This window comes from Spermophilus citellus (assembly GCF_964194105.1).
Source record: "Spermophilus citellus genome assembly, chromosome: 12".
In the NCBI taxonomy this organism is placed as follows: domain Eukaryota; kingdom Metazoa; phylum Chordata; class Mammalia; order Rodentia; family Sciuridae; genus Spermophilus; species Spermophilus citellus.
The window spans coordinates 15,899,816-15,923,318 of record NC_138198.1 but is presented as its reverse complement, the minus strand read 5'-3'; the positions used below and the strand labels follow the sequence as shown (position 1 = coordinate 15,923,318).

At 51.1% G+C, this 23,503-nt stretch overlaps 2 protein-coding genes across 3 annotated transcripts in view; both read right to left on the bottom strand.

Annotated features, from left to right (window-relative positions):
• GNAL (G protein subunit alpha L) overlaps window positions 1-23,503 on the bottom strand; it is a gene marked incomplete at its 5' end in the record, with an annotated part of 122,309 nt that overhangs the window by 3,461 nt on the left and 95,345 nt on the right. For both annotated transcript variants that reach the window (XM_081263282.1, XM_081263283.1), the window contains 6 exons: window positions 683-750; window positions 3,863-3,993; window positions 6,333-6,453; window positions 7,031-7,089; window positions 8,934-9,007; window positions 10,353-10,407. In XM_081263282.1, coding sequence (XP_081119408.1) covers window positions 683-750; window positions 3,863-3,993; window positions 6,333-6,453; window positions 7,031-7,089; window positions 8,934-9,007; window positions 10,353-10,407 — 508 coding nt within the window. The remainder of the gene's footprint in view (window positions 1-682; window positions 751-3,862; window positions 3,994-6,332; window positions 6,454-7,030; window positions 7,090-8,933; window positions 9,008-10,352; window positions 10,408-23,503) is intronic.
• On the bottom strand, window positions 15,951-18,193 carry CHMP1B (charged multivesicular body protein 1B). Its single transcript, XM_081263325.1, has one exon. The coding sequence runs from the start codon at window positions 17,347-17,349 to the stop codon at window positions 16,750-16,752; it is 600 nt and encodes a 199-aa protein (XP_081119451.1). The 5' UTR covers window positions 17,350-18,193; the 3' UTR covers window positions 15,951-16,749.

Sequence of the window (23,503 nt, the reverse complement as noted above, 5' to 3'; positions counted from 1 at the left end):
CAGGCAGGAGAGCTGAACTGTGGCCCAAGGGCCACTCCTGCGCTGGTTGGGCTAAGAAACTGACCTGTCCAAGAGACAAGGTCCACTGCACCTGTCATGTGCACCTGCAGTCTCACCAGGAACAGGCCCTTGGCCTTCCTTGTGAGTCACTAGTTCCAAGCCAGGAAAAACTCACAGCCAGCTGTAGGTTATTCAAGAAAAAAAAATGTAGACATATATACATAGAAACAGCAAATTCGGCAAAAATTTTATCAATCTGGGGTCAATTTGCATAGAGTAGATGGGAATTATTTGCATTTTTTTCCATGTTTTATGTAAATCTGCAAGGATCTCAAAGAGTTGAAGATGAAGAAAAAAGAAAATATCTTAATTTGAGCGGGTCCATTTTTATGTTAAATTTTTCCTGTTACTGCTTTTGGTGGAGGAAGTGGGGTACCAAAGTATGAGAGCTGGAGTCGCAGCCTGTGCAGGAGGGTTCTGTTCTTTTCAGAAAGCACAAGTGAGTGCTGTGTTACCCTGGTGAGAAACCTGACCTCTCTGATTCTCAGTGAGTGCCGCCGTGAAGGGAGCGAACACACCTTCTCTCGTGGCTCATGATTTTGGGGAAGACTCGGTGAGATCATGAAAGTCTAAGGAATCTGTGAATTATAAAGAACAACGTAACTTAGAAAATACTGCTTACCAAAAACAAGTCCCGGATAAAGAACTTGGCTCTTGTGACTTTGGGATCTTCTCCTGCATCTGGTGTCGCTGCGGAAATTAAGAATGGAGATTTAAGTGGTGAAAGAGACAAGTGGGTGGAAACAAAGGAGGAACCGGAGCTGGGCTGCCCTGGTTACCGCGTCCACCATGCCAACAGAAGGCTCTTTCCTTCTCCCCCAGATCACTGACATGTCGTTCTTGGGCCTATGACAGGGCCATTCTTTGGCAGTGCTGTGGCCTGAAAGTGTGTGTCCCTTCCAAGTTCTCTCAAAGCTCAAAAGGTCGGTCCTTTGGAAGGCCATTAGGTCAGGTGGGCTCAAGAACCAGGGAGGTTGGGCACACCTTCCACTGTGTGAGGATGCAGTCAGAGGCACCATCTGTGAAGCAGAGACCCCAAATATGCTGCTTCCCAGCCTCCAGTACAGGGAGCAAGAAATTCCTGATGTTTATAAACTACACAGTCTCAGGTATCTTGTCATAGCAGCCAAAATGGGCTGAGGGAGGTAGAAACTCTCCACTCAGATAAAACGGGCGCACCTCCGTGCATGCTGACCACAGCTCCAGAGCCGGCTCTGCCCGCAGGCCTGCTCGGACAGGAAGACTGGCAGCCCTGAGCCTTCTGGGGTGAGGGTTGGCACCGGCTGCTGGTGTGACTGCAGCTGGCTTCCATCAGCCTTGCTCTGAGGGGCGGAGGGAGGGGGGCTGCAGTGGGCACTCTGGCCCTGGGTCCTCCTGAGACGGTCTGTGGTCCTGGGACTGTCCCCCCATTTCTGCACGCGGGACATCTGTTCTCCTGCGACTCGGGCTGCGCAGGTGGGCTCACTACTCTGCCTTCTCTACTGAGGGTCCGTGAGGACATGGCCACTCTCATGGGAGCGGGATGGCAGGTCTGCCCTCCAGACCGGCCAGGCTTGGCTGGAGGGAGGGCTGGGCAGGCCATGTCGGTGTAGCAGGCAGAGAGGGCAGCACCCCCTGCTCTCAGGGGCATCACTGAGAGCTTCCAATCCCACGTGACCCTAGGCACTGGGGATGTAGCATGGAGGAGCGCTGCCCAGCAGGCCAGATGCGCAGAAGGAAACCCTCCCTATGTCTGCGGCCCTCATGGGCCTGCAGACACTCTATTCCTTCTCATGGCTATAGTTGAGGCCGTGGAGGAGGATGTGAGCCAGGCCACCATTGGGTGCACTGATGCCAGGGACAGGTGAGTGCCCTGGGAGGTCCAGGGGGATGTGACGCAGTGCCCAGGTGTGGCTGTCACTGGGCCTGAGCCACTGGCCCTGTCCATCCCCTGGCTGGGGCGGGTTGGCCTTGGCTTGCAAGGCAGTTAAGCCAGTGGCCACAGTGCCCCTTAGAGGGAGTGTAAGTGTGGTGGTGGTGGGGGTTACAGGAAGATGGCTTGGCAGAATTTCAGAGAATGTTCTGGAAGGATACAGGAGGCCAGGGAAGAAGCTGTGGCAGTCTCCGAGACAAGGAGAGTGAGGACCTGGACCAAGGACGTGAGGGCAGAAGGAAGGAAGAAGCTGATTTGGAGGTGGCTCTACCGAGCTTGGCCACCTCCCAGATCCAGAGGCCAGGGCTGAGGTGGGTGGCATCAGGAGAGGTGAAGGCCTAGCTGGCTGGGAGGTGGGCAAGGCCAGCAGCACGGGGCACCAGCAGCCCCATGGGTCCCCTGAGGCAGGCAGCCCGGCCCGCTGTGAGCTTTAGCAAGGAGAGGAGGAATGCTTGCTGACGAAGGAGGGCCTGGGCGGCCCCGCAGGCAGAGGTCCCAGGCCACTTCCAGGGCTATTCACCCTGCAAGGAACCCTCGAGCTCCTGCCTTGGCCAGCACATCCAGGGTGGTTCAGGTCTTGCTATGACTGTGCTAGTCAGGGGCTCTGCCATTATGGGGAAGAGAAAATTGAACACAAAGTGCAGGAAAGTTAATTACAAATCCCAAATTTCCTTCCCCTCTTCACTGATGATAGAAAATAAATCCCCCAAACCTGAGCTGGTCTGCAGGCGAGTCCCTTTCATTTGGCTTTATCTAGTTTGGGCTTCAGATATTGAGACATTATGTCATTCTGCCTGTGACAAACCACCCGGGTGCTTGCTGACACTGAAGCACAGTGACCAGCCCTTCCTGGTGACCTTCCTGCCTGGGCGCTCAGCCCTGCTGGCTCAGGTGGACGGATGGTCCCCCCAGGGGAACTCGATGGGCGTAGCCAAGGGCAGCACAGGGAGGCTGGCAGAGCCGGCTGTGGCCCAGGGTTCAAGGAGTATGCTGCCCGGGCAGGCCCCCTGTGTGTGGCCTTGAGCCAGCTGCCACCTCTGTCGGCCTCACATTCCCTGGTAAAATAATAGGGAGCACCACCTCAGCTCCCAGGAAGGAGGAAGGCTCCCAGCCACACAGACCCCAAGGGGGGCCCAGAGGCAGAACTTACTCAGCCAGTGACACATTCATACTCCCCCACAATGGTCCTTTCATCTTTTTTTTGGGGGGGGTACTGGAGATTGAACTCAGGAGCACTCAACCACGGAGCCACACCCCCAGCCCTGTTTTGTATTTTATTTAGAGACAGGGTCTCACTGAGTTGCTTAGGGCCTCGCCATTGCTGAGGCTGGCTTTGAACTTGTGATCCTACTGCCTCAGCCTCCCAAGCCACTGGGATAACAGGCTGCACCACTGCCCAATGGCCCTTCCCTGTGTTGCATGGGAGTGTGAACCATTTACAAGTGGATCCTAAGCCAGACATTGTAATACAGGTCAAGCGTCCTGAGATGCCTCAAAACCGAAGCTTTTTGAGCATCAACATGACACAAGTGGAGTATTACACGTCTGACCTCAAATGACAGTAACAGCCAAAACACAGGTGTGCTACAAACCTGCAACCTCACCTCAATCCACAGTGTAAGGTGGACATGAAGCAATGAGTTCCACGGTCAGACCCGGGCCCATCTCATTATGGAGGTGCAAACATCCCCAAATCATAAAGCCCCTGGGGTCTGAAGCACCTCTGTCCTGTCCCTGGGTAAGGGTGCTGAGCCTGTGTGCCAGCACTTCAGATGGCGCTACAGGAGAGGGCTGATGGGGACTGGTGGGCGTCTTAGTTCAGGAGGTGTTTGAATGACTGGACCAGAGAAGTCGTCACTCTTCCGTCACAAGGACCTGCTGGAGCCTTACCGTCTTCGGGGACGGTGTAGTTGGCGTACTCTGGGAAATAGTCTTCGATCTTCGATTTCCCCGCTAGGACTTTTTCCGCCAGCATGTCCTGTTTGTTCAGGAACAGGATGATGGAGATGGTCCGCAGCCACCTGGACAGCAGGAGACACAGACTTCACCTGTGCTGGGTGAGAAAGCTCCGGGCAGGGCTGTCGCTCAGAGGCAGAGCGCTCGCCCGGCACAGGCCAGCCCTGGGGTCACCCCAACATTAAAAAACATTGTGTCTTCCTGGAAATGTACAGGATTCATTTTTTTAAAAAAATTACTTATTAATTTTTTTGGTACTGGAGTTTGAACCTGGGACACTTGACCACTGAGCCACATCCCCAGTCTCTTTTTTATTTTGAGACAGGGTCTTGTTAAGTTGCCCAGGCTGGCCTGGAACTCGCAATCCTCCTGCCTCAGTCTCCCGAGTCGCTGGGATGACAGGGGTGTGCCACCGTGCCCAGTGATGTTCAGGAGCTACAACTGTTTGGTACACCAGTACCCCCTTCCAGCTGTAAGCCCTGATAAACACTGGGAGTTAGTGGAGCAGTTCAGCATTTTCCAATTCGGCTTCACTGGGAACATAAATTTACTGGTACCAAAACCAAGATTCATTCATTAAACAGAGACAGTAGGATTTTTGTGGTATAATTTACTAATAAAGGGTCAGAAGACTGACACTGGAAGAATCATTAACAACAGCAACAACAACATATCACGACTCATTAGCTCAAGGCAGAGCCTGGTGTGCCCCTCACTGGGTCTCCTCTGGAGCAGTGGCCTTCCTGGGGCCAGGATGTCCATCAGATCAGACTCCCTGAATCTCTACCACCAGCTCAGTACAGGGCGGGGACATCTGGAGGGGTCTGTTCTCTCCGCCTCATGAAACAGGAACTGAGAACTGGCTCACAAAGAGTCTAGCAAAGCAAGGAATCAGTACCGTCTTGGGGGCCCTTGCTTCCGAGCTTACTGGTCAGCCCACAGTCATCTATTCTAAACTAAAGCACAGGCCAGGCATGGTGGTGCAGCCCACAACCCCCACCACTTGGGAGGCTGAGGCCTGAGGATTCAAATTTGGGGCAAGGCTTAGCTATTCATCTAGACCCTATCTTGGAATAAAAATCTTTTTAAAAGGCCTGGGGATATAGCTCAGTGGTAAAGCACCCCCCCCCCCCGGGGGGACCACACACACACACACACACACACACACACACACACACACACAACAAAACCCCCAACCACTTCCACCACAAATGGAAATGGTGCATAGCTTCTTCCAGTTATAAACTACATAAGCTTTATAAAAAGGTTATTTTGAGAGTATTTTTCTATTATCTTAGATTAGCCTTAATTAAGATAATAACTTATCATCTTAAATTATAGAAAAATATTCAGAAAAAACTCAAATGTAATTACACCAGAGAAAATTACTATTAAACTGATCATGTTTTTACACCCAGGTTTTTCTTCTACTCTCACATATATTTATAAAATAAGAACATTTTTTTTTTCAAAACCACTTATTTTTGTTGTCTAGGTGCTGAGGGGGGCACCCTGTGCATGCCAGGCCAGTGCTCTGTCTCTCCGCTGGTTCTGTGCCTGCTCCAAACTGCAGCACTGTGTCCTTCCTCCCAGGGGTGAGCAGCGGTGAACTTACAGCCACTCCAAAGCAGAGGCAGGGTTGGCATTTAGTGGCCCGATTTCTTTCCCATTAACTTCTTAGACCACAAAACTGAAGACAGTGTTGGACACTTGATAGAGATACTTTTCCAATGATCCAAGCCTTTTGCAGGGCTAACTTATATTCCCTGGGCTCCTTGGAGACACATCTCAATGCCATGTGAGTAAGCAGTGCCTGTGTGCTGGCACCCCGGCCACAATCACCTCGGCCACTCTGCAGTTGGTAGAATCAGCCTGGCCGCAGCTGTGGTTTTGAGATGCAAGGGCTCTTAGAGACCCTCAGTTACCTGTAGGTGCCTTTTTTTTTTAAACTGGGGATTGAACCCAGGGGTGCTCTATCACTAACCACACCCCCAGCTCTTTTTATTTATTTTGAGACAGGGTCTCCCTAAGTTGCTGAGCCTGGCCTCGAACTTGCCATCATCCTCCTGCCTCAGCCTCCTGAGCCACTGAGATTACCATCACCACACTCTGCAAGTGGCCAGCAAATGTTCTAAGCTGGATTCCTAAAATTTAAGCATAGAACAAAATCAATTTTGAACCCCAGATGTAATCTCAGGATTTCAAAACAGGTCTGAAAAATGTCTTGACAAAGCACATTCTCTGTTTCATGTCCACACACTAGATGGGTGAGGGAGGCCCTTCTTATAATGGTTCAGGGTCGATCAGTGAGGACAGAGTATGTTTCTGGGGGAACAAACATGAACGCATTCTTCATAAGAGAAGACATGCAGTCCGGTGTGAGACTGCGTGGACCCCGCGTGACCTGTTGTTCCAGATGCTTTCAAACAGGTCCAGGGACTCTCGGAGCCGGTTGGTGTTGTTGTCCTCCCGGATCACCATGTTGTAACTGCTGCAGGCCGCCACGTAGATGATGGCCGTGACGTCTACATGGGGAACAGAGGAAAGGGAAGCCTGTGGTTAGACAGAGGCAGTGGTCTGGGGTCAGGGTCAAGCACACGCCTGGTAGCAGCTCATTCCAGGGACCCGGCCGTCCACTGACCACTGCATGCGTGGTGTCTGGTGTCAGTGCACACCTCACGGGTTGCCCCAAAGAGAGGTCACTTTGGGATGCTTAAGTTCTTTGTGAGATTTGTGTTTCAGGAAGAAGCACAATGATCTGATAAAAAATGCTGCAGTTTGGCTGGGCACAGCGGTGCCCGCCTGCCCCAGAGGCTCCGGAGGTTGAGGCAGGAGGATGGCAAGTTCAAAGACAGCCTCAGCAACTTAGGGAGGCCCTAAGCAACTCAGTGAGGCCCTGTCTGTAAATAAAATATAAAAGAGGGCTGGGGATGGGGCTCAGTGGTTGAATGCCCCTGAGTTCAATCCCTGGTACCAAAAAAAAAAAAAAAAAAAAAGCAGTAGTTTGCATCCTAGGTAGGGGAGGATATCCCACTCAACAGCAGTCACACGGGGCTTGCTGAGCTGGCCCTCTACTGGGTCCTGAGGGTGCGTGAAAATCACCGTTGAAACACTGGATCCATTTCCTTCTCTCGTCCCTCTGGCCACCGACGTCGAACATGCTGTGGGGAGCAAGGGGAGACTGTTGGGGGCAGCAGGAACCTGGGCGTGCCCACCTTCCTCCTCTGCTGTCAGAATGTCCCCGTTCACAAAGCTGCATCTGCCTCATCAGGGCCACGCGTGGGGCTGCCAGCTCTGTCCCTCCTCTGTGGCCCTGCACAGTGGAGGCTCAGGGAGGGCTCAGACAGGCAGCAGCCTGCAGTGTGCAGGGGCACATAGTAGGTGCCTTATAAATGCAGTGGTTTCTAGTTCACACCACATCCTACGCAGACGTTGGGGCCTCTCTGAGTACATGCCAAGTGCCCACCCAGGGCAGCTCAGGTGACCTGTCCTGGCTCTCAGACATGGTATCTCTCCTCCCCTGGAAAAGGGAGAAAGGCTCCCTGCCCTCCCAGCTGTGTCTATGTCCCTCTGGGCCACTGCAGGCCTCTTCCTGGGCCTGCAGTGGGTCTGGTCCCCTCCTGCATCAGTCCAGATCCCTGGGCTGCCCAGGTCTCCCTCGGGGGCCTCCCCTGCAGCTCTCCAGGCAGCACCCGCCCCTCCCCAGCATCTCTCCTGCAGCACCCCTCCTCCACACCCCCCAGGCTCCTGGCTAAGCCAAACTTGGGCTTTGGGACCACGCAGTCTGTAGCAGCTGGCCCGGCAGGCTCATCAGCGACCCTACAGATTTCAACCTGCTTTGCCTTAGCACGTGCTAAGGTACTTGATGAGCAGCCAAGCCGCAGAGCAGAACACTGTTCAGCAAACCCTGCTGCAGTGGGACGTCTCCTTGTTAGTAAGTCCCCATGCCCAGGACCTGCTGCGGTGTGGGTCACTCCATAACTGTACAGCTCTGACCACAGCGTGGACCTAGCCGGGCTTTATCCAGCCCACACGGCCTGACCATGTCCTGCTGGGTTCTCAAGAAATGCAGAGGAAGTACACATGCCTGCCCGTGGAAAGTTCTGGGCATCGTGGGAGTCCCGCTCAGGGCCCTCACTACTGACTGGCCACTGAGGTGACGTGGGCAGGGGACAGGAGCATGTTCTCAAGTGCTGAGCCGCACAGCAGATGTAGCAGAAGCTCCAAGGAGCCAGTGCGCTGGGATTTGAAGGCTACTTTGACGGATCTGTAGGGTTTGCTTAGCCAGGCAGCATCCAGGGCTTGGAGGACTGGGTGAGCAAAGGCACTGTGGCAGGGGAGCTGGGTGAACTTTGAGGACAGTGACCTGGTACAACCTGGTGAGGTAGAAGACTGGCCAGGCCTATCCAGGTGGTTTGGGTGGGAAATATGAGGGGACTAGGATGGGCAGTGCAAACGGCTTTGTGGATGGAGAATCAACTGAGGGTCTCAAGGGAGGAAAACAAAGAAATAGGTTCATTCAGTGAAGTTTGTGCATGGACAGCGGGAAGAGCCCCCCCAGGGGTGTGGACAGGGGGAAGTGCCCTTCAGGGGAGTGGACAGGGGGAAGAGCCCCTGCAGGGGGGAGGACAGGGGGAAGAGCCCCTCAGCGGGATGGACAGCAAAAAGTGTCCTCCCAGTGGGGGGGACAGGGGGAAGTGCTCCTCAGGGGGTGGTACAAAAGAGGTTGCTGGCTTCAGTTCTCAAATTCCTGATTTAATCCAAGGGCCAGTCAATCCTGTGACCAGGGTGAAATGTCACTTTCCTTTAGGGGAACACTTCATAATACTACCACTTGAAAGTAGGTGGTAAAATGCAAGATTCCAACCCTTGCTTGAGATCAGATTTCACCCAACAGCCTCAACTGAAAGGATCAGTCTTGTTCAGGCCCCTCTAGCCCGAGGGCTGGGTCCTGGGACCCCGCCCTCCATCCCACCTGAGGCTCCCCTCTGAACAACATACTCACTGAAAATTCACTTTGTCCACTTGGAATCGTGTCTCGAAAATTCCCGATGTCAGCACCCTGCACCTGAGAAGGTCCTGGGAGCAAGGAGAGAGAAGCCAGCTCAGCCCTGCCCTGCTGTAACCATGGTGACTGACCCTTTCAAAGGACAACTTCTACTGTAAAAAATCAGTAAAAGCTGAAGACTCAGATGAACGCCCTGTCTTATCCTCCAGGGAAAATCCACAGTGAATGTATAGATTTGGTCCCAAAGACTTGAGAACTGTGCTTTTCTTTTCTTTTTTTTTTTTTTTGGTACTGGGGATTGAACTCAGGGGCACTCAACCACTGAGCCACATCCCAGCCCTATTTTGTATTTTATTTAGAGACAGGGTCTCACTGAGTTGCTTAGCGCCTCACTTTCGCTGAGGCTGGCTTTGAACTCCTGCCTCAGCCTCCTCTTTTTTCAAAAACATTCCCTGTGAACATCTTGCGACTGCTTTGCCCCTGACAACTGAGTCACAGCACTCGCCTCTGGGGAGAGCACCTCTGCTCCTGCTCAGCTCTGGGTGAAGAATACTTTCGGAGAGAAAGTAACTCTGCATTCACAAACCAGGGACCATAAGACTAGATTATAGATTTGCTCCCTTCCTTGAATATCTCTTTTCTCTAAGATCTAAGATGACATGGTCCCCAGGGGATGGAAAGCCAGGGGGTTTCACTAAGGGGACATCTCTGCTTCCCAGGCCACCTCAGGGTCTTCTCTTAAGCTCCACCGTTGTGATGTTGCCATTCTGGAGGTGGTCCTGCCGTTTTACACAAGGAGGAGTGTTTAGGACAGGACTAAGGGATCCGCCTGAGGCTAGGAAGCCCAGAAGGCTGTCAGATCATTTTAAGCTCTTGGAATTGGCTTCAGGGAGAGAGGGACCTTAAGGGAGAGAGAGGACCTCAGGCTTCCAGGGAGGGGAGAGGAGGGAGCCTCCAGGGGCCCAAGGCTCAGGCCCCAGGGATGCAGCTCTGGGGGGGCCTGAATGGATCCCCTCCTATCCTCCTTGGGGCGCACCAGCTCTGGAAGGCCTGGTGGCTGTGGAATTGAGCCACCTGGGCACCCGTCTCTGCACATGCCTGAAGCCTCTGTGCCTACAGTTTGCTCAATCCAAGGGAGACCGTCGGGCACACCTGCAGTGTCCTATGGGACCCCGCTGGGCCCAAAGCAGAGAGGTCCCGTCCACAAAGGGGAGTTGAAGCCAGGCTTTCCTGCTGCCTGGGCTTCTTTCCAGGCCTGGGAGCAGGGGCTCAGGCTTGGTGACAGGCTGAGGACACTGGCATGCACAGTGAGCATGCAGCAGGCATCTGAAGGATTTTTTTCTTAACCTGTTTTAAAATGGTCACTGAGTCTCTGGGAAGTTGGTTGCAGGCTTGCACAGGGTGCTGCTTGCCTACCTGGTCAGTGGGAGTGTAGTCCACCAGGCTGACACTGTCGATTCTCTCCAAGAAGCTGCAAGAAAAGCCGTGTACGCTCAGTGGCAGGTTCTGATGCTTGTCCCCTGGGTTGGGGACACATGCTCAAGGCAGAACAAAGTGAAAAACCAGCCTCTACCTCAGAGCAAAGCCTGTCCAAGGACTGACCTTTGTCCTTGGAAAGACCCACAGAACACTCCTAGGCACATTCCCACCCTGCTAAGTGGTTTATCTACAAATAACAGGAGAGATCTGCTGCCCCAGGTGTCCCTGACTCAGTCAGGCTAGGTGGGGATCCATAGCAACCCCCTAGCAGCCACCAATCAGCAGGAGACAGGGAAATACCTGGGATACCAGATGACCCTCCCAGTATTTTATGGTGGTTGATAACAAGTTGGAAAACCATGTAGTTCAGCACGTACACCCCTCTTGGCTTAAACCAATCAGTTCAAATGAATCCCCCTCTTGTAGTAACCAATCTCCCTTACCCAACTTGTTCCCGCCAGTGAATGTGCTAATCATGTTTTAGAGTTGTTATTTGATTTTCCCGCCGATGTGTGTGATGATTTGCTAAAAGAGGCTATGATGTATGTGAAGTCCCTGCCTTCTCCAAAGAGTGTATAAAACTGCTGCAAACCCTGGGCTCGGGGCCTCTCAGCGTCACCAGTTGCTGTGTGCACCCAGAGGACGAACTAGCTCGTAATAAACACCTCTTTGCTGTTTGCATCGATCTTGGGTCTCTGGTGGTCTTTTGGGGGTTCGAATTCGAGCATAACAAAAGCACATGAGGACTGGGCGGGCTGAGAGCTGAGGTCACCACCCACCTTCCTTCCAGAATGCATCCTGGATAATGCTACTGTCCTGCCGAAGAGCAAAGGCCTGATTCTGGTGTGTGTGTGTGTGTGTGTGTGTGTGTGTGTGTGTGTGTGTTGGGGATGAACCTGGCTTCCCACAGGCAGGGGCAAGCACTCTGCCCCTGAGCTAAAATTCTAAAAATTTTGAGAAAGGGATTTCCTAAATTGCTGAGGCTGACCTTGAACTTGGGATCTCCCACTTCAGCCTCCCGAACAGCTGCGATTACAGGTGTGCACCACCATGCCTGTCTTTTCTCTTTCTTCATTTTAACCTCTACCTTCCCTCTTTCTTCTTCCCCAGTCCTACAGGGTTGGGGAAAGGGCCAACCGGAAAATGAGGAAATGGGGGGCCTCCTTTCCAAAGAGAAGACAGTAGAAGTCATTGTGATGTAAATAAAACATGGAAGTTGAGAGATGACCAAAGCCTGTGTGGGAGTAGAGTTATATTGTGCCCGTAGAGACACTGCAGAGCTAGGACCCAGGTGACAGGGCAGTGAGAAGCTGGTGGCCTCTTGAGAATGGTAGTGTGGATCCTTGTAGCTGCCACTGCCTTCCTGGCTGGAGGAGGGAGGGTCTGCCCCAGTTGAGGCCGGTTTGAGAATAAGAGAGGAGGTTGGCTCAGTGGCGCTGGCCTCCAAGGTGGCCGTGGTAGAGAGCACGAGGGCAGGACGCCCCAGTCCCCCCCACCCCCAGGAGGGAACATGAACAGAATCTGCAAGTGGGAGAAGTCCCTGCCTGTGGCGGGCGCTCAGGCCTGGGGCTGACAGCAGGCTGCTCCCCAGGCCCCGGTGCTGTCAACATTGACCCAGATGGCCCTGCTGACTTGACACTGGCACCTGGTGCTGAGCACTCCAGGCAGACTCAGCTCCCTGGAGAAGGGAGCAAAGCCGAAATTAAACCTGGCACCCAGGATGCAGGGTGTAGGAAGCAATTGACTTAAAATGGATGCACTGGGGCGGAGGCGCCCGGGAGAATGTATTCAGATGGTAATAACCTGTATGAGCAGAAACAGTTGAGAGAGGTTGACAAAAAGCACATCTGAGGTTCTGCTCCAGAATGCAATTAAACACTGCCTTCCAGAGGCAGTGGTGGGAGAACCGTGCTGAGCCACTGTCCTGAGATGCTGGTGGGTCTCCCCCCACCTCCAGGGCAGGCATTGGGCTGCCTCCAGTTTGGCCGCCTGGCCCACGTCCAGGGCTGCCACAGAACGACCTCACTGGGGGCTCCTGAGGTTACATACAGAGGTGAGCTACAAAGGGGACTTGAAGTCACATAGTCTTGCACATGACCACATTTGAAAGGGTTATAACATTGTCTCATTCCTCTTGCAAACCTTTGACTACATACTACATACAGAGCTTCAAAACATCATCAAACTGTGGAAAGTCACTTCTGCAGGAATGGAGGTGCGCACGAGCAGTCCAGCAGCTCAGGAGGCTGGGGCAGGAGGATTGCAAGTTGGAGGCCAGCCTGGGAAACTTAGTGAGACTCTGTCTCACAATAAAAGAAAAAAGCTGTGTGTGGAGCTCAGTGGTAGAGGACCCCTGAATTCAATCTTCAGTAACCACACCCTCCCCCCAAAAGTCACCTGCATTGTTGAGAATGTAGACAATGTACCTTTTTCTCCTTTTCCCTTTGAAACCTCAGATTACATCCCCATGGAACTCTCTCCACCTGGCACTGAGGCATGCTCTGTTTAGCAGAGTGCACGGCCTTTCACTGTGATTCACCCCCTTCTTAGAAGTGGCGATAGGAGACACATGAAGCATGTGAGCTACACTCATCTTTTTTTTTTTTTTCCTTTAAAGACACAAAATGCAAAACCAAACCAAACCAAACCAAACAAAAAATTGCAAAACATTCCTATATTGTCCAGGCTGGTTATTGAACTCCCAGGCTCAGTGATCCCCCTGCCTCAGCCTCCAGAATAGCTGGGGATACTGGTCTGTGCCACTGCCCACCTTGCACCAACCTTTTTTTTTTTTAAATATATATTTTTAGTTGTAGATGGACACAATACCTTTATTTTATTTGTTTATTTTTTATGTGGTGCCAGGGATCACACCCAGTGCCTCGTGCATGCACGGTAAGTGCTCTACCACTGAGCCCCAGCCCCCTTACACCAATCTTAAGTGTTCAGTTTGATCTTTTTTCACACCCGTGTCCATATTTCCTTTTATGTGCATGTCTCATCTAGTATTAGTGATGCTTAAGGGCAGACACTAAGTTTTTTAATCTCTAGAGAGAAGTGTCATGTAGCTGGTGTCTGATATATTTTGGTCTGGTCTTTCACCATGTCCCATCATTCTGAATAAACACCGCTGACCTGTTTGTCCTGAGACTGTTCTGGTAAGAGACAGACTGCCAGCCCCAAGGAGAGGGACAAACATTTCCATCTGGACCAGTGCTGTGAAGGGCAAGACACAGGGCTCCCAGCACCATACCCGGGGCTCTGCCTGTGCTCACCACAGCTGTCCCCTGCATCCACTGTTGCCATCAGGGAGCTCCCGGCACTGTCAAGAGAGCGCCCCAGGGAGGCACACTTGCCCTGGTGCACCAGGAGCTCACGGTATCAGGTGCCAGGCCAGAGAAGACCCTGTGTGGTCCTGCTTCCGGTGGAATGACATCTAGCTGTGCAAAGGTGGATTTCGGGAAACCAGGCAGGCACTTGCTAATGGATTAAAATCAGTTAGTTGTTTACAAACATTACAGAGGCCTGTTCATCAGTTTGTTCAACGTCCCTGGCTTGTAACTTTTGTTAATGGTACCAAAGATTCGAACTTGGGTTTTGGCTACAGAAACACCCTCCAGGTGGTGCTTGTGTACTGCAGATGGACGGAACCCCTCACTTCAGCTCTTAGTGGGACGAGCTGACCCTGATACCATGGGCAGTAAACAAGATTGTCAAATGGACAGTGTGCAGACCTTGTGGTAGGTCCTGTTGAAAGGCATATAGGGTGGCCTGAGGCTTGCTCTACTAGGAAAATAGCTTTAGTTAGAAAGGTCTTGGCAGATACATCTGGGTTGCTGTATTCAAATAAGTCAAAATTGAAGGAAAGTTAAGTTTGTGTACCTGTTTAACTCTATGTCTCTCCCCATTCTTTTTTTTTTTTGGGGAAATTGAATCCAGGGGTGCTTTACCACCAAGCTACGTTCACAGCCCTTCTTATTTATTTTTGAAACAGGTGTTGCTAAGTTGCCAGGCTGGTCTTAATTCAGCACCAGCCTCCAGAGTTGCTGGGGTTACAGGTGTGGCCGCCACACCTGGCTTTCCTCAATAATTCAAACCTCAGGTTAGAAACTGCATTTGAAAGCAGGAAAATAAGACTAAAAGTAATGTTAGTAGTTGCATGAACTGCTTTCCCTGGTGTGTTTAAATTGGACCCAGTCATAGGCTACTCATCTTTGGTCTAGAGACATTTCAACAGAAGATCTTGTTGCCAGGAAGAGACAATTACTGTAAAGAAGGGATAGACAAGGCTCCAAGGAACGTGCAAGATAATGCCATATTGACCACACAGGAGCTCAGGTGGGAAGATGGGGTGAGGAGCTCAGCTGGGAAGACCAGGTTGGGGGGTGAGGGGGGGGGTCTGGTCAAACACCAGGCTTTTTGAGCGAAATCTACCTCTGGATTCTTTTTCTTTTTTTGTGTGTGTGGTGCTGGGGACTGAATGCATGCTAAGCACAGCCCTACTCTGAGCTACATCCCAGCACATAAGCAACTTTTTAAATAGGACCCATACTCATATGCAATAACATGCAGTTTAAAACAATTTATTTAACAAAATCTCTGTGATTTACATCTTATCATTGCATCAACTCCAAAAGTGAGGAAATAATTCATGGGCCTGTAGTGGTGCTTTTGAAAATAATATTTGATTCATAAAAATGTACATTCATATAGTATGAAATGAACATATTTTAAGAAAGTTCAAGCATATACAAGAATTGTTTAATCTTACAAAAAATATTTTAATGGGAATATCTGCACTACAAAAGTGTCTTCAACATATCAAAGAATTCAACACTAAGCTATTTTTTGAGTTCTAATTATAATTTTCCAGTCCAAAGAGGGTTTAAGACACATGCTGTACTCATACCAGGCAGGCTTTGCGAAACCAAGCGATGAGAGGACACCGGACCTGCTAAGGGCCTGTGACAGAAGACTCTGGGCAATTGACAAGTGTCCCGTAGAGCAGACTTCTGAACAATACCCCGTCAAATATACTTTAAAAAACTTACTATGAAGGTCAGTCCTCATCTGCCTACGCTTCTTTTTTCCTTAAACATTCATTCACACTGGAAAACATGTTATCTATGTGTACTTGGTGGTGAATCTTTCAAAGAGCTTGGAAAAGTCCCTATTTTCAGAAATACCGGAATTCTCTTAGGGAGAAATCTTCCAGTGAATGAAGGAGAATTTTAAAAACTTACAAGTATTTAACTTAGTTTAACTTAATTGCCAAGCAAAATAAGTGCAATTCTCCCTGTTCTGAGCCCAAGCAGAGTGAAGAAGGCCTGCTTTGCTCTTCAGCCAGACACACAGCCTTGGGAAACGACGCAGCCCGGCATGCCTTTCAGACCCCCTGCCCTAGCTGGCTCCCCTTCCCACACTTCCAGCTGGCGGGAGGAACATGCCTTGTTTGCATGGCTAAGTCAAACATTACAACTTGTATTTTAAGGTTTTTAAAGTTGTTACTTTAAGACAAATAACAAATGAAAATAATTAGAACTTAAAATAATTATAACTAATTTTATTTCATTTTTGGTTGTTAAAATAAAAATGAAACCTATAAACATACAGTCCCAAGGTTTCCCCAGACCAATCAGCTGTTCTTTGGCAATGTTAGGTGTGTAAAATGACTATCATGCTAATTAACATACTTTAAGGAGAAGTCTGATTAAAGTGATGACATCGTGAAATAACTAGGAAACTGTCAAACATTACATCTAAGTCCTTTAAAAAACTCTCTGTAAATAGAAAATATAAATGAACAAATTTATTTTTCCCAATAAATTAACTTTTGTGGCATTTTTTCCAGTTACACAAACTCCATTATCACATGAAAATTTATAGACTGTAAACAGCAAGAGAATATTATTTTAGGATCTAAGATAATTTTAGAGTAAGTTATGAGAACAAATAGTCAATTGTAGTCTTGCTTTCATGGCAAAAACCAAACAAATCAAAATCGAAAGAAAGGCTATACAGAAACAGCACTGCCGACTGAACGAAGTGTTTATAGCTGTGTAATCAAAATAATCATCCCCTTCTTTAATTCTCACGGACCACCTGTCACTCGGTGTGCCACCAAACACGCGACACACGCGCACACACACACTTGGCCTCGGATGGGACCCTCCTCGGTAGGTAGCGTCACCGAGGGGCCGAGATCCACGCCCACCACTCAACCAGTTCTGTTAAAAGGCGGCTATAAAAATACACGTCACCACGAGCGGCAGCTGCAGGGCGGAGGCGGCCTCGCGGGCCTGTCCGCGGGCCTCCTGCGGCAGCCTCCGGCCGGTCACACCTGGTCGCGCAGGCGGGCCAGTCTCTGCGACAGCTCGTCCTGCTCGGCCGAGGCCACGCTGGTGCCCACGGAGCCGGTCTGGCCCTGCGGCAGCTCCATGTTGAGGTCGAGGCCCGCCTCGTCTGCCATCTCCTGGAGCAGCAGGTCCACCTGGTTCTGGGGAGTGGTCAGCGTCGTCGTGCTGCTCATCGTGTCCTCCATCTGCTGCGTCTGGACGTCCAGGGTCTCGAACTGGTGCTCGAACTTGTCCATCAGCGCGGAGATCTTCTCCAGGTTCATGGTCTTCAGCGTCGCGTCCATGGACTTGACCACGCCGGCCATCGACTTGGTCACCTTGCCCATGGTCACGGCCGTCTGCACGCGGGCGGCCACGGCGTCCACGCGCGCGCTCATCCTCAGGAAGTTCACGGCCTGGTTCTTCTGGCGGATGGCGTTCTCGGCGTGGATCCGGGCCACTTCCATGTTGCCCTTCTGGATGGCCTTCTTGATCTTGGCCTTTTCGGCCTTCTCCTCCTTATCGCACTTCTTGGCACTCCTGCTCAGTTCTTTGGCGGCGAACTTCAGGTTGAACAGGTGCTTCTCCATGTTGGACATGGCGGGACGCCGCCTCGGGGTCGGCGGCCAGGGCCCGGGCTTGCGCGGAAGCGAGGCGAGGAGAGGCAGGTCCGCTCCCGGCAGCCGCTCCTTTGTTTTGGTCCTACTTCCTGCTTCCACCGCGCGCGACGCAGACGGTGACGTCAGAACTAGGCGCCGGGGCGGGGCCTGCGGGACCGGGTCTGCGAGCCGAGGGAGCCAGGGGCGTGTCCTGCGTGGCGCGAGGCGCGGAGAGGAAGGGCGGGGTTACGGGTCGGAGGGCGCCGGGGGAGGGGTCTGCGTGACGCACGGCGCCTCGGGCGGGGCTGGCTGGACTGCCGACGCCCGCGCTGTGCGGGTCGCCCATTTACTGACCCGAACGCTGGCTCCGCGCGGCTTGAGAAGCTAGTTAGCCCGTTTCCAACTTCACCGGAGCGGCGCTCGCAGACGCTGGCGTAGGAGTACGTCCTCTGACGTAAGCGGCTACGCTCGGACCTGCACGTCAACGCAGCCAGGCGCCAGGCCTGCCGGGCTTCCGCAGAGGGTCTGGCCGGGGCTGGAGACCCGCAGGAGACCGGCGAGGTCTGCCGGTGGGAGCTCTCTGATTGACGCGGGCAGCTCCGCTTTCTCAGGGGAACCTGAGACGGTGGATGAAGGCAGGGTCCGCGCTGACCCACGGTTTGCGCTGCAGAGCGCGGCGGGTGGGAAACCTCAAAACCGAGGCGCCGCCGACTTCAGCAACCATCACCCCAGGTCGGCCCGTGGCTGAGGAATAAGAAGACCTGGCTTCTGCTGACACGAGTCTGTCTTTTTGATGTTTTATAAAATACCCAAGGAACTTCAGTCACATTCCAGGTTGACAGGCAGAGGACGGCGAGGTCCGGAACCCCGCACACGGGCATGCGTCACAGCTGTCACTGGGTATCTTACCCTTTAACAGTAAATGCAGCTTTTGGATGGCAGCAGTGCGCACCGTGACTTTTCCCTTTAGAAAAGCCCCTCCCACGTAGCAAGAACGAAAGGCAAGGGACGTCCAACCTGTCCGGATGACCTAGGCAGGGAATACTCAGAGGATCCTGTTTACAAGTCATTTCCTCTAGAGTCTCCATATCTCTGGGGCTTCTTGAGCTAGTTTCCCAGTCAGTTCAAGGGGTGCCAGTGCCGGGTGCATCCCCTTGAAGCACAGCTCTGATGGTATCTCTTGCTCCAGGCCCGGGCATGCAGGTTACACTCCTATGGGGCATCCTGGCTCCTTTCTTTTGCTGCCCGATGCCAGTCAAACCAGGCGGAAGCATGGACGCTGCTAGTCGGTTGAGTCACTGGACCAAGGCAGAGGATGAGACATGTTGCTCCTCCCCATGTCCTGGGTTTCCTTCCACCACTTTGCCACCTCCTCTATGAAGCCTTCCCAGGACTCCCTCATGTCCCCTGAGTGCTGCTACTGTATTCTGTGTGGATACCACAGCACAGGGCATATGCCTGGCTCACAACAATTATACATGAGCTACTTGGACGCAAAGAATATTCTCATTTTGATTGCATGTGGACTACTGCAAGTGCTCAGAACACCCCAGGCACTGTGTGCAGTAAGGCTTTGCAGATTCCAGCTGTCACAGATAGGGGCTGGGACATGACCCTAATTAGCAGCTTAACAGATTCCCCTGCCCAAAAGCAGAACTCTTTCTCCAGAGAAAACTTCTAGAAATGTGATATAGAAATGAGTAAGAGGGAAGAAATCTCTCTGAAGTGGGGATGGAGCGTGGAGGGCCCCTTCTCTTCTCACCCTCCCCTCCTTTCAGCTCCCTGGCTCTTCTTTCAGTTTGCAAAAACAGGTTTTTTTTGAAGAGAGAGGGAGAGAGAGGAGAGAGAGAATTTTTTAATATTTATTTTTCAGTTTTCGGCGGACACAACATCTTTGTTTGTATGTGGTGCTGAGGATCGAACACAGGCCGCACGCATGCCAGGCGAGCGCACTACCGCTTGAGCCACATCCCCAGCCCGCAAAAACAGTTTAACATACATGTTTTGTGGGGATTTTTTTTTTTTTTTTTTGGTACTGGAGATTGAACCCAGAGGCACTCTACCACTGAGCTACATTCCTAGCCCTTTTTATCTTTTTATTTTGAGATAGAGTCTTACTAAGTTGCCCAGCCTGGCCTCAAACTTGCAATCTTCCCACCTCAGCCTCCCGAGTAGCTGGATTTGCTGGTGTTCACCATGCGTACCTTCTTAATAACAAATTCTAATTAGGTGAGATGGTTTAAAATATAATCATGAGAGATGATGATGATTGTGACAACTACCATCTATTAAGGACTGTGTGCCAGATATTGTTCTAGGTGCTTTCCACGACTTAACTCGAAGCCCCTGTGAGGTGGATACTGGTAACATTGCCAGCCTGCAGATCAGGGAAGGGAAGCACAGAGCCCAAAGGAATTTGTCCGAGACCACACATCTGGTTACGTTGGCAGAAACCAGGTTCCATGGATGTGTGAGGACCAGGAACAAAACAATGGGGCATCTGTTCCAGGTAGGTTAGGAAAAACAGAGGATGCTCACTTGGCCTAAAAGAAGGAGGCGACTCAGCAGCTGTCGTGTTGAAAAGAAGGAGGGTTGTGTGGACTGTAGGGACTGCAGGGTCAATGTTCGCTGCAGTGTAGCTGCTAAAAGAAGGTGCCACCACCTGAAGCTGCTCATGGAATGCCCAGGCCCCACCCTGGCTGGACAATGTACAAAGAAAGGGGCAGAGTTCAGAAGCCAGTCAGAGACGGGGCTGACAGACCTGGAGGAGAAGGCTCAGTCACCTTGGCCCCTGCTGTCCCCACCCTTCTGGGGAAGTAGCCAAGCCCTGCCTCTAGTCCCTGTCCCCAGGGGTCCCACCTTGCTAGCAGGATCTGGAGCAGGTTTTCCCTCTGAGCTCTCCATCTCCTTGGCCCAGGATAATCTGTGACACAAGACCCTTCGCAGCTCCTCAGGGTGACTCAACTCAGTCCTTGCCCTCCTCATCTCTACTTAGCCATGGCACCCCCTCCATGGGTTCTTCAGGTTAGAGTCTTAGGAACCCCCTGATGAGGCCTCATCCACATCAGTGTCTAACGCATCTCCACGTGTTTCCCATTCTCTGCCCCCCGCTGGAGGTGACAGCCTTAAGCCTGTCTTATACTCGTGTGTGTGTGTGTGTGTGTGTGTGTGTGTGTGTGTGTGTGTGTAATGAGCAAAGGGAAGATTATTTGGTGATTACTGTCAAAAGAGACTTCAGGCCTATGACAGTTAAGATTGCTCCTAAGAACCTGCAGGATCTAATATGGGGGATGAAAGTGTAGTTCAAACCACTGGATAGCCGTGGCTGTGGCTCCCGGCACCCCTAGCCAAGCAGATATTTCTCAGTGAAGAGAAGTAATGTTCTGTTAGACTGCCAACGTTTCCAGAAAGCTGTGAGTCAAACCAGTTAATTATTTTCATTATAACATGTTAGGAAATATATGGTATAATTTGGAACTTTTATTTCCCTCTTTTTGAACCCATATAGGTGTTTAATCTTCAGATACGCAGGTAGGATATGAGATCCGATTTCATTAGGAAAGAATGAATCATTTGCTAAATCTAAAGACATTTAAAAAAAGGAGAAAATACAAAATTTAATTTTGTCCCATGTGTTAAAATATTTCAGGAGCCTGGGCTTGGGCTGAAGCTCAGTGGTATAGCATGAGGCCAGTACACGTGAGACTCTGTGTGTTTCAGATTCTCTCAGCCACCGAGTCCTCCCCACCATGACTGCACCCATGCGGCTCTGTAGGTGTCCTCGCTCTGCACAGCCCTTCCTTCCTCCAGCATGGGGCATACTGGCTCACCACTTGTCCCTGTCCTTCTGCAACATAGCAGATGCTCCATGAGCTCCTGCTGAATGCGTGAATGCAGGTAAAGGAAACAGTTCTGTGTACACAGCCACTTGGTGACCATTTCAAGGACTATGTGACTACGTGTATGTGCGTCATATGATACATGCATGTGTTGATATATCCCATATGTCACACACATGTACACATGCATCTAAATTTCCCCCATATCACTGTTCTTTTCCAGTGCTAGGGATCAAACCCAGAGCCTCAGGCATGCTACAGAAGCACTGTACCCCTGAGCTGCATCCATCATTCATCCGTCTACCATCTGTCTGCCTATCTGTCACCTTTTTATACAGGAACACAGCTGTAATTCAAAAACCTAAGACTCCTCAAAGCTTATACAATCTCATGGTCACTACACTCAGTTTATGTTAGCATGATGTCAAGTTTAACCAATAAAAGCAAGGAAGCATCAGCAGGGAACAGAGCCGAGGCATGACAGTGGCCTGGTGACTCAGTTCTGGATGGAGAAACCTGCTCCAGGAGCCATGAAGGCCTAGTTTGGCATCTACCACTATACTAACAGAGGGATCTACTTCTCTTCCCTAACAACTTACTGACTTGGTAAGTTTGGGATGGAATCTAAATGCCCTGCTCCTCTAAGACAGTTCATAATTTCTTTTGGCACTGAGTAAAAGCAGTGACCCCCTGACCCTGGGCCTTCATGGTGGGCAGGCTTTATTCTGTCTTCCTTGGAATAAAGAAAAATCTGACTGGGCATGGTGGTACAAGCCTATAATCCCATCCCAATGTGGGAGGCCAAGGCAGGAGGACTGCAAGTTACAGGCCAGCCTCAGCAACTCAGTGAGACTGGTCAAAGAATAAAAAATAAAACGGGCTGGCAGTGTTGCTCAGTGGTTACAAAAAAGATACAAGACCGCTCGCGGAGGTTCCTCAGAGTGACTGAAAGCCACCTGCGCACACTGTGTTCATGTCAGACTCCACATGGAGTGTGGAAATGGGAATCATGAGCACTAACTAAGGAAATGCGGTAGGAAACTGGAGACCCACGTGTTACTTGGTCTGTGAAGCAGGCCACACATTTTCCTTTCTGTTCCTTGCTGGCCATCTTATTATGTCCCGTTTTCCCTTTAGGGAAGCTGTTTCCCTGCAATAGCTGACAGTTGCCTGGCCGTCTGTGGGCAATACCTGGTTCATCCCACCAACGGTTCTGACGCACACTGGCCTCATGACCACATGCCCGAGGCTGGACAGGGCAGCACACTGACCTCGTGATCACAACCCGAGGCTGGACAGGGCAGCACAATAACCTCACAACCACGTGCCCAAGGCTGGGATAGGGCAGCAGACTGACCTCATGACCACGTACCCAAGGCTGGACAGGGCAGCGCACTGGCCTCACGACCATTCCTTGAGGCTGGACAGGGCAGCACTGGCCCCCTGTGGTGCTGCTTTGCAGGAATGTGGAAGCTGATCCTTCTCATGTAATTTTCTTTTATACCTGAGCCTACAACCCATAAATTAAAAACTCAGCCTGCAGGGTCCAGCCCATTCTGCTGTCTGCTAAAAACCTCATCTTGTGCCCTGAGAGCTTTGACTACACCTAATGGACACAGACCCCTGGGAGCTGGGCCTCTTCCCAGGGCCAGTGTGGGGTTTATTGACAGTGGAGGGAGCAGTGTCCACCCACATCACTGCCCTCTGGGAATGTGTACATGACTTGCGACGTCCTTGATCAGTGCTGCACCTGCCCAACCCTGAGGCCCAACTTCTACTTAGTGTTGTGTCTTGGTTAAATTAAGCTTCAGAAGGGCAAGTGATTTAAAATGGCCACGGTCAAGGGAGAGGAGTGCCCGTTCCAACAGCCAGGTATGCCGAGAACCATTTAAAACCTTTTCAGTTCCTGTCCAACCCACATTACATACTAGGCTCCTTGACCATTAGTGTTCACAGAAAGGGGTCTTGCCCATTTCTTCCAGTTAAGGAAGGCCTGAAATTTAGTTTTTGAGCCCAAACAAAGATATTTTTGTTAATTTAAGCTAGTATCTTTAAGTTAGGAAGAAAAACAGTATTAGAAATCAAATATAATCTATCTTAGGGAGTCCTACTAGAAATTATCCTTTAAAAAATTTTTTTTAGTTGTAATTGGACACAATACCTTCATTTTATTTATTTATTTTTAGGTGGTGCTGAGGATTGAACCCAGCACCTTGCATGTGCTGGGCAAGTGCTCTATCACTGAGCCCCAGCCCCAGCCCTGAGGTGATCCATTTTAACACCTCTAATTTGAATGTAAAAGATCCTGTAACAAG